The 11,496-nt window shown below is 38.9% G+C and overlaps 1 protein-coding gene across 1 annotated transcript; it reads right to left on the bottom strand.

The window, feature by feature from the left end:
• Positions 1-46: 46 nt before the first annotated feature.
• CLHC1 (clathrin heavy chain linker domain containing 1) lies at positions 47-11,295 on the bottom strand. Its single transcript, XM_019474426.1, is given in 17 exon segments — positions 47-330; positions 1,832-1,927; positions 1,930-2,004; positions 2,792-2,976; positions 3,176-3,193; positions 5,381-5,555; positions 6,697-6,803; positions 7,719-7,770; positions 8,192-8,231; positions 8,233-8,308; positions 8,492-8,604; positions 8,607-8,695; positions 9,034-9,164; positions 9,832-10,019; positions 11,012-11,066; positions 11,068-11,216; positions 11,272-11,295. Coding segments are annotated over 17 exon segments (1,857 nt in total).
• Between the last annotated feature and the right edge of the window lie 201 nt (positions 11,296-11,496).

The following is an 11,496-nucleotide window of genomic DNA, read 5'->3' on the forward strand; positions in this document are numbered from 1 at the left end:
GATGGTAAAATAACTCTCGGCACTGTTTCCGCATGCCTAGTGTTTACTACGGTTCATACAAAGAGCTAGAAGGCTTCTTCGCTTGACTGCTGTAAGAGCTCCCTCTGTCGTTACATAGAAAAACTACCAGAAAAGGTGTTCCATTCTTTATCCTTGCATCTTTTTCACCTTCAAGTGGCGAATTTTCAAACACTCCATCCTGTGAGGTGAGAATCGACACGATTTCCTGAGATAACTTCTCATGCTTATTTTCTGCACAAACAACTGCTATCTTACTCCAGTCTTCCAAAGTACAGACAGTATCATTTAGAATAACCTGTTCCAACGCATCTAAGAAAAAACAACCACGTTTACAGATCCTGCATTTGCCCTAATAAGCTTTGTACTATTCATATTAAGCATATTGCACAAATCATTCACTGTTTTTATAGATGGATTATAAATCCTATGACTGAGTTAAAAAAAAAAAGCAAGCTGATCAAATTAAAGACCCATAAGAAAAACAGTGATTACTTTAATTGAAAAAGCTTAAAGGTCAAAATCCCCGATTGCACTCAAAATCACTTCTGAAAGCCATAAGGGCAATAGAACGCCAGGAGAGTTGCAGGCACTGAAGTTAAGGTCAGTTTATTGGAGCAAGACACAATAAGCACAACAGATACAAATAACCACCCCTAGATGCAGAAAACCTAATTTTCAGAAATATTATCTTTAAATTTAAGCACTTTTCCTGGCTAAGTCCAGGCAGATAAGTATTAGTTTGTCTGCAGAGTAGTTTCAGGACCTGGCACTTGCTTCCCATTTGGTTTGTTGCAGCTGTCTGCCCCTGGCTTGAGTTCATGCTGCCTGAAGAGCTTCTGCCCCTGTGTCTGGCAGCGTAAAAAGTCCCTCTGAAAACTTACAAACCTTACAGCAAAGTAGGACTTTGTTTATTTTTTTGCGTCCTAAGTAGTAAGTGCTGAAGTTGCAGGCTGCCCAAAGGCCGGCCTACAGAGGCTCTGCTAGAAGCAAGCAGAGTGCCTGCAGAGTTATTTCAGTGGCAGAATTGCCCCAAGGGATGCCCTGTGCAACCGCACAGACTGACCCTGCATGCGAGTGTGTCCTGGTTTTGGCAGGGATAGAGTTAATTTCCTTCCTAGTAGCTGGTACAATGATGTGTTTTGGATTTAGGATGAGAACAAAGTTGATAACGCACCGATGTTTTAGTTGTTGCTAGGTAATGCTTACACTAGCCAAGACTTTTTAGTTTTCCATGCTCTGCTGACTGAGAAGGCTGGAGGTGCACAAGAAGCTGGGAGGGGGCACAGCCAAACTGGGCAAAGGGACATTCCATACCATGTGCCGTCATGCTCAGTACATAAACTGGGGAAAGCTGGCCGGGTGGGGAGCAATTGTACTGTGCATCACTTGCTTTGTGTATTATTATTATTATTATCATATTATTATTATTATCATTTTATTTCAATTATTAAACTGTTTTTATCTCAACCCACAAGTTTTTCTCACTTGTGCTCTTCCCATTCTCTCCCCCATCCCACCGGGTGGGGGGGAGTGAGCAAGCGGCTGTGTGGGGCTTAGTTGCCGACTGAGGTTAAACCACGACAGAGTGCAAGCACAACAGCCCCTCAAATCTGACAGAGTGACCCTCATCCCTGTGGGAGCTCTGGAAGATGCGAGAATGCACAGTTCAGCTCACCATGAGGGAAAAGCTTTTATTCAGATGACGTTATAAACTAGGAGCACTGAATCCAAAGTAATTTACAGGCTGAAATGGGAGCTGAATTAAAATTTAAAGTGTGAAAGTTTGTTATTAAAATTTTGCTGCGCTTACTTTTCTTGCTCATTTCCTCCAGTAGCTCAAAACCATGCCTTTTGTGATCGGCTGAGACAAAAGACAGGATTGTAGCCCCCATAGATGGAAACGGGGTTTTCTAATCCACTGTTGACTGAGACAGCAAATTCATGCAGTGCTAGGACAGCTTTCCAACAGAAAGAAGTAATCATCTGAAAAATCAAATACCAAGATTGTGACGTATTTGCATACGGTTACCTCTCCCTTTCCTCACCATAAAACCCCACAATGATCTTGACTGATTTCCTTGAACACTGTGGAAAAGCTAGTGGTGACATTGAAATCTAACCTTCTTTTACTTGGATATAAAGAATATTTTTTCCTGTAATTATTTTAGAAATCTCATAGAATGAGAAAATCAACAAACCCTAGAAGAGACGATAACCTGAAAATCCTCCCTTAAAATTACCTGAAATATGGCCAGAAAATAAAATAAGAATGAAAAACTGTAACTTAACTGAGCAACAACAGTCTAAGCAAGAATACATACAGAAGAAAAAAAATTACACTGCCAGAAGGCAGTTAAGTAGAAAGGAACCTAAGAAAGAACACAGGGCACCCTTCTTTCCTTTCATTTGATTAATGAACTCACGATCCACCAGAGAGGGACAACCTTGGGTTTAGAACTGCAGGCTCCGAGAACCCCCACAGCCTCCTACTGGGGTCCTTGCCAAAACACTGTGGAGATTTTCTAGCGGGTGTACAAAAAGTAATTCCTTACTTCATCAGAGCATGCATGTATTGCTATTATGATAAAATACATAAGGACATTTTAACAGAGCTCTTGACATCTTGGTAAACACAATGACAAAAGTTTGGATATTTGTATTCACTTCAAATGCTTTCTACAAAAATGTGGTCCAAAACATCACCGTTAAACCTGAGATAGATATATTGTAGAACAATCATGAAAGACAATACAAGAGCCTTATTATTTACCTACAGAGAAACGCTCCAGTTGCTGAATATAATCCATTGCTCCAGAAATTCGTCCCCGTTTACATAGGCACAGAGCAACTTCTTTGTGTGTGCCAGACTGACCATACGCGACCCGGGCCAAAGCCAGGCATTTTGACTCGTTGCTTGGTTCCACTTTCCCGTAGTCATAAATAGTATCTCCTACGCCTCAGAAAAGGTTAACCTGAAGAAGACAAGGTAATAAAACAAACCAGTGTTACTGACACGTTCCGTAACTTTGGAATATTTCAAAACAAGCTACAACATGTGTGTGCCAGACTGACCATACGCGACCCGGGCCAAAGCCAGGCATTTTGACTCGTTGCTTGGTTCCACTTTCCCGTAGTCATAAATAGTATCTCCTACGCCTCAGAAAAGGTTAACCTGAAGAAGACAAGGTAATAAAACAAACCAGTGTTACTGACACGTTCCGTAACTTTGGAATATTTCAAAACAAGCTACAACAAGTGGATTGGGTAGATGGGCATATTTCTGCATGTGTAAGTATTAAACTATGCCCCTTTCAGCATTTCTGCCCCTCTTGCAGCCTTAATTCTCTATATTTGAGAAAGTGGCCTCTTCCTTCTTTTCTTTGATCTCCCAGCTGCGGCAGAGAGGGCTCTGACAGCACTGAAAGCAACAGGAAACGATGAGACATTTCTTTCAGGGACTACCGCAATTCCAGTCCCTGGCAGTTGGGAGGAACAACTGCAGCCTTACAGCGTTCCTGGACATGGGAGATTCAAGGCTGGTTTCAGGAATAAGGAAATGCTTGTGCTGTTCCCAAGCTACAATGGAGCAGAGCGGCCGTTGCTGTGCATTCCACAGCACAGCCTGTGAAAGCAGGTCTACTCAGTACTGGTGGTATTTGTAATTTTTGTTGTCCGTCTCACAATAAACTCAGAGGAACATGTCAAAACCAGTGAGTTTTAGAAGTCTAGTCAGATTTCCAGGGATTATTAGAAGAACAGAAAACAGCAACACCCTGAGCCATTTAGCTTGCTATCCAACTTCACATTTTCTCCAAAGAAGATTCAAAGGAAGAGTGGAAGAAATTTTCTCATTAACAAAACCAAGCTATTTTGTAGAATGGCTCTCAGAAGTAGCTCAGCTGGCTTTAATGCTTTCCTAAGAAATTCTACCTAAGGACACAGGAATGGGAAGTGGACAAAGTTTTGCCACACTTACAGTGGCACAATAGTGTGGCAATTATTATGTAACATAGTGCAGCAAAACAGCGTGGCAATTACAGGGATTTATACTGCCAAGTGTTACGTAACCTGTCTGCTACAGGTGTTGCTACCAGTTTTGCCTACAATCTAAGTGGTTTAGGATTTATTTATTTATAGTATTTGCAAAAACACTGTTTTAAGATCAGTGCAGAACTTTATAGTTTTAGAATAGGAGGTAAAGCTCCTATGTACCTAAATAAACAAGGCATCATTATGTTTCAGTAAGAGTGTTTCTCAACAGGCTTCTCCAGCAAACACTTAAAAGCAATTTGCAGATCCCCGACTACTGTAAACATCTGTAATGCTTGACACTAGAAATTACAGCTGCTTTTCACTCTTCCACTCTAGAGGAACTAAGCTGTTGTCTACTAACATTGCATTTAGTAATGTTTTATGATTCCCAAAGTGGTCATAAAGCACGGCTTAAGAAACACTGTTTCAGTGTGATGACGTAACTAGCTAGGTCTTATTACTGTGAGAACAATGATGATTTCAGCATCTCAAAAGAGCAAGCTGTAACAGGTTTTTTGCATTAGTAGGTTATGTTATGGGTTAGGACTGAAACAAAGAAGTGGTATTTTGATCCTGACACAAGGTGGTTTAGAATCTCAATTTAAAACTAAAATATGGGCTAGCATTAAAGAATGCTGTTGCTCTTCACAGGAGTCTTTCAGCAGAGAGGTACCCGTTACAATTAATTTAATACCAGACTGTTCCAGTAGGATTTTCACCATTTCAAACAAATCTACACTGGATTAGGAAAACATTTCTGACAGTTTTATATCTTCTCCAAATCAAAAATGCAGCAACAGACGCATTTCTAGAAATTTAAATATGATTGTATCCTATCCCCAAACATGGAAAAATAGAGGTCAAGTGCAGGTATAGGGTTCACAGTTTACGCACGTTTTTTGCATAATTGTGTTTGAAACTGTGGATTTGGTACTGACAACAAGAATAAAATGAAAGAAATTAATATCCTAGTAATAACGTTTTTTTAATCCACAGAAGGCTGTGAAAATCTTATATCTGTATTAAGTACAGTGTAAGAGAAAAGAGTCACAAATAAAACTGGAGTCTGCAATGTTGTAAGAAAGGCTGACAGAAACCAAACCGAAATGCATCCTTCAGAAGGAGCTGTTGATATTGCTTGGTTGGTCTACGCTCATATTGAATTTAGGATTTAACAAAAGAATAAAAAAAGACATCCATTAATGTATTTTTCGTTGCATTTTGTTTGAAAGGATTTACTTTGAAGAAAAGGCAAAGCCTCATGACTTGGGAAGTAACGGAGGATGGCATACCCCTCCGTGAATCTCAGTGCGGAAGAACCACATACCTTTGCTGTTTAACCCAACGTGTTACTAGATTTAATTGCTTTTCAGACAATGCACATTTGATTGCTTCCAGAGTTATGGCTGAATTTGGAAGGTGTCCAGCTGCAGTACTTGAGTTTAGCAGAGTGTCAAAATACTTCAGCAAAGAGAGATTTCTTCCTTTAAGGCAGCTAACAGCTAAAGGGATGAAAACAAAAGTCACTGGCTGAGCACCCAGAAAAGTACCTTTCACTATTTAAGACTTCTTAAGCTTTAGACTTTGTTTGCTGATACCCACCAAATGCCTCTGACAAAATTCTTACTAAATCTTTCCTGAGGTTGAGCTGTATCAGATGCCTTGTTAATTACTCCAAATGCAGGTTGCTCAAAACTGAAGGCGGGAGTTCATGACGGTATTCTACCATTGACAGGTAGTGGGTAAATCTCAGGGGGGATTGTGGGGGTCTTTAAAACATACAGTTTTTCAAGTGAGAATACAGAAAATATAACATCTGCTGCTGAGACTACAAATTTTGTAATTTTGCAATTGAGATCCTGAATACTAGCTTATCACAATTTTTCTCTCAGTTTTTGCCTTTAAAACTTGAACAAAAGCCAATAAAATATGCAGAGGGGAAAAAAAAACAAATGCTGATCTTGTAAAGTTCAGCAATGCCCCTTCCAAAGGAAAGACAAAATACTCCACTGCTTCCGTCTCTGACATCACCAATATCACTGAATTGTGTGTTTCCAAATGCAAACAAAAACATTGAGAGGAAGATGAAATTATAAAGATTATTTTGCATTTATCTGGGATATTTGAAATCATCAATAGCTTTTATATACCTTAGATTTCAGAAACTAATTTTAATGAATCTAACTGGACTATTGCTTTATGACTCAAAAGACTAAGCTTGAGTAATTAAGACATGTAACAGTAAGGACTGGACTTTCAAACAAGTGGGTAGACCTTTGCTCTTGTCTACTGCACATAATTTATCAGTAGAAATAAAACAGTTTCAGCACTGCATTAGAAACACCTTTATACTAGACCTTAAGATCACTGCTTAACCCAACACCTCACCAACAGTAAGAAAAGCAGTGGTTGTGAGTTGGCTATCTCCCTTTCTGCTGCTTAGGGCATGTCCTTAACATACAACAAAGGAGAAAAAGAAAAGCCTTACAGCTTTTCTTATCTTCAATTTGGAATATTAAACATAAGCTTCAAACCCACACAAACAATTCTCGTTTGATAAATCCCAAATTCCTAAGCACCGAAATGACTAGCCTGACATCAACTAAAATCCTGTAAGAATGGACCCAATTATCAAGTTCATACATTTAAGATACTTCAGAGCTTTTTCATTACAGAGAATTCCCCTAGGAGAGTTTACTGCATAAGTTGCTGCGGCACCATACTGATCTCTTGAAAGTAATTCACTGAAACTAGGAAAGAGCAAGAAAAAAAAAATACAGAACATATGTTATGCAAACACTAGATAAATACACATATACATACATAAAATGGTTGGCTGATGGTATAGCAGTCTAGTCAAGAAGCCCAAACACTAAGAATACACGGCTTTAAAATATACATATTTAAACCTAGTATATCTTCATCACACCATTTTCCAGTATGAAGCAGCAATTTTGTTTCCACACAGCCAGTTACATCTCTTCTGCCTCACTACCTAGTGCTTCTGACAGTGTCCATAATGAAAACTTTGAGAAACCTTATCAGTAAGTTGCCCCCAGTTATCTGTGGGCAACTGGAAAGAGAAATGAAGTGTACTTTAATACATGGCTTGTAAAAGGCTGTGATTTGGGAAGGACTAATCTAATTAATCAATGGCCAGAAACAGGAGAGAGTTATTTCTGTGTAACAGTTACACAGCAGGCTATATGAGGTCAGTTGATGAACTAATTCTTATTTTTAATACCAAGGGATTATATTAGCAATGAGATCCAGGCACCTAGAAGTAGACAGCTGCATTACTGGGATTTTCAAAAGCATCTAATGTCCGATTTCCTTCAGGCATCTGGACACTTGTGAAAAAAACTCAAGTTGTACATTTTCATCTGTATGCACAAAGTTATATTTAAGACAAGCTTGTCAGTTTTCACAACACACGGAAGAGCTGGTCTTTTCAATTTCAGTCCCTTTAGAAAAAGGGCCAGAGAAGAATCTCTGAAACGGATAAACAATTGACTTAATGTGCACGGCTGCCACGTCAGCACTTTTTACAAACACCAAAAGGGTCACAAAAAGAATGTGTCCTGGAAGGACTGCATGCAGTATGATGCTTTAACTATGATATTGCAAAGTGCTAATGCAGAGCACAATAACCATATTCTTTTTACCTTTCAAAATATTCCAGTGAATCTTCAGCCATTTTACTAGGTACATCAAGAGCTGAAATATAAAACACGGCAGCGTAGGATAACCACATTACTATCTCAACAAGCAAACCAGAGTTAAAAGTGTTAAAGCATTTAAAAAATAAAAAAAAACAACAAACAACAAAACAAACACCATTAACTTTATCAACTGATACATTTATATGAAAATATATTTTTTTAAACTGAGAATATTTTCTTTTTCCTTTTTTTTTTTTTAATAGAACTGAAACAATCTCCTTAAGCAGATGATTGTTTAGGAAACACCTTTTACAGCATCAGTTGAAGACAGTTTTCGCGGCAGTGCCCTCAAAAGTTACCAGACAGGAATAAAAAATACCATCTTAAAGACCAAACTCTTAGTCTGCTATTGCTGATTGTCTAGTCTCATACTCTCTCTCTCGATTGTTCTGACATTTCACTTTTAATGATTTCACCTCTTTCATCTTTTTTATTTTTCATGATCTGACAGAGGAGGATCTTGCAGGGTGACAATCTTGTCCGATTTTGCCCAGGCAGAAATAGTATTTGCAACTAACAAAATTTTAGCATATCTGTGAATAGTTAGAGGGAAAGACGTATGTGATCAGCACAGTTACCCAAATCAAGAAATCTTCATCATAGTATCAACAGTATGTATGTTAATACGGAACCTCAATCCATAAGACAAAAAAGAAAGTCTTTGTGACATAAGGAACACATCTAAATTAAAAATATTTACAGATACGGACTCGAGCCTGAGCTTCAGCTTTTCTCTCTTTGCTTCAGCAGTATCTTGTAAGGCCAGTAAGTGCAGGAGTTCTTATTCTAACATAGTCTTTTTCTGCCGAGGGACGTACTTTTTTCCCCCCTTTCTTTTTTCAATTCCAGCACCCGTCTGTCTAACTGAGCAAGATGTTTAGAAAGAGAATCCAAGCTGAGTGATTCTTCTACACTCAGGCCTGTGGGAGAAGAAAATGCCTTTCATGAGCTCCCAGCCGCAGGCAGTAAAGCCGGCTGGTCACGGTAATGCAGGCTGCACCTCCCGTCACGGGCAGCTTCCCACAACAGCAAAGACCTTCTGAATACATTATTCTTCAAGTCTACACCTCCCTATTTCTACTGTGTCACCGCTGTTCTGCATTCCAGCACACAGATCTGCATTTTTCTGATACATTGCACTATTCTGGGTGGCTTAGTTTTTGGGTTTTTGTTTGGTTTGGTTTTGTTTTTATATAATTATTTTTAAAAAATATTTAATCTAGAAGAAACTGTCAAACCAGCAGAATATTGGATTTACCTGGGATGGGCTTAAGAGGATGTGCTGTTTTCCCTGAGGTGCCAAAGGTTTCTGAGGGTACCTTTCTTACATTATAAATTTCCAATATTACGTTTTTAATTTTTGCAGAATTCTTCTGAATAGCTTTTATTCTGGAGGGAAAAACAAACAAACAAACAAAAAAGTAAAACAGGAGCTGTTACCTTGTCCTTTTTATGTGCCAGGTTGCAAGGGTATCAGTACCAAAACTTGTTGACCTAGGCTTGCTGTCATGCTGTTCTGCAGTTGTCAGTAAAGCCTGCCCCCCCCAGTTTGCCATATAATTCCACTTCAGACTGCATATGGCAAGATAACTGGCTCTCCTACTACATACGTGCAGCTACATAACAATCCTTCCTCAATATAAGACAGTAAATGAGAAAAAGTGAGCAATTCACTCACTTTTCCGTATTTCTCAACCTCAGACAGCGCATTTTAGCAATACAATAGCCTCACTTTGAGGCCATCCTATTTTTCCAGGTGGAGAAAATCTGTGTGTGTTTAACTTCCAAGCCTGATCCTCCAGTTTTTCTGCAAGCAAAGCCTTTGCTGATTACACCCCAAGTTTGACTGCACAAGAGTCAGCACCAGGATGTGAAGAGCAGAAATCTACCACCACATTGGCAAGGTTTTACACAATCACTGGCAGCTTCCATATCAAAATAAAACAAGAATTGAAACATTTAAAAAATATAAATGAGAGAACCAGCTACAACTAAACTATTCATGTCCTAATTAAAACAACATATTTTGCTCTAAACATTATTAGAGAGAACTTACTTCTTTTCAAGCTCCATTGCTCTTTTCCTATAGTATAACAGAGCTGTGGACTCAGATTCCAAGGCTTTTAATCTACCATGAAGAAAAAATGCATTCCTTTGGCCATTCTTGATTCTGGCAATAAACGCCTCGTATTCCTGTTTGATCAAAGTCAGGATATTCTTGTATGCAGTAACGTCCTCTATTATCTGTGAATGTATTTTTGGACGCGATATTTATATGGAGAGAATGAACAGAAAAACAACTTTCTGGAACTTTCTAATAAGCATGAGAGGTTTAAAATAAAATGAATAGACAAAATAATATTCCTTAGAGCAAGGTCCATAGCGCTGGCTCTAATATAATAAAAAACAGCCCCAAAAGCAAGTAACGTTGTTCAAGACGATGAAAATACAGAAAAACTTTACATTGTGAAAGACAGCCTCTAAACTTACCTCAGATTCGATAATCACAAATGTTATTAAAAACTAAGGCAATCAGCACTTATTTGGACAGCTGCAGCAACCATTTCCATGTGATAAAAGGTATTTTCTCTAGATGGGCACTAAATGTCCTTAGCACTTACAGGTGTGGAAAACCAAAGGAGCATGGGCTGTGTGTTTTAATGTCTTAAAATAGCAGTCCAACTCAAGATTTAAAAGCAGACCCAGCAACCCTTATTCCTATCCATCTTGAAAACTAAGAATCTATTTATTCTTGGCATCTCCCATCTCAGTCAGTGTCCAAAAAAGGCAGACACAATCAGGCAGGCAGGCAGGAGTCCTTCAGGAACTTCAGCAATAACCTTTCAGCCAAACTGAAGAGCCATTAACGCTCATACAGGGCCTATGGGGTATATGTCATGGGTCTTTTTAGTTATGTAGATTTTCTCCTGTTTTAGGACAGCTTTATAATGCTTTATCGTTTTGAAACTGCCATAAATCTAAGAAAAGTGGTTAGGAAGCATGAACCCTACTGTAACTTCTGGTAGTATGAATTCATCATAGCGGCTTCTATTCCACTGCAGTGTGTACAGGGGCATAAAAACCAGCTGAAAATATACCAATCCTTGATTTCTGTAACTACAGCAACAGGTCATAATTGGTCTGCTTATACCCTTTTTCCCCAGAAGGCAAAGAAGTGGCAAACCACTTTTTACTTATTATTGTTCATTGCTCATTACCTGAAAAATATTTGTTGCCTTATCAAACGCATTACTGTATGTAACGTAACACTCCTCAGCACAAACCACTTTCTGTCAATGTATGTGTTCGTACACTCTCCAGAAATCTCCTGTCCTTCTCAAAAAGGGCTGGAGGGAAAACGATGTTTCTCGGCTCCCATGCAATGGTTTGGTGTAGCAACCTAACACAAAGTCTAAACCTCTTTCCTCCTTTGTTCAACAACTGCCTCAGATCAAAACCTAGGAGTTGAAATTGTTAAAATAGCATCAGCTGATACTTGTGTATTCAAGCAAGTCTTCATTCTGCTTTAACCCTTCCCCTATTCAATTCATAAGCATAAAAACACCTAACAAGTAATTTCCAAATTAACGTCACCCTCAGTGCTCCTCTATTCCTAACTTACCTATGGCTTTTCTAATTCTAAAAATGTTTGCCCTACACACCCAGATAAATTTGGCGTTGATCTTGGGGAATCTGTAGGTGGCAAGGCGGCCGCGGGATG

The sequence above is a fragment of the Aptenodytes forsteri genome, unplaced genomic scaffold, assembly GCF_000699145.1.
Source record: "Aptenodytes forsteri isolate BGI_AS27 unplaced genomic scaffold, ASM69914v1 Scaffold185, whole genome shotgun sequence".
NCBI lineage: Eukaryota > Metazoa > Chordata > Aves > Sphenisciformes > Spheniscidae > Aptenodytes > Aptenodytes forsteri.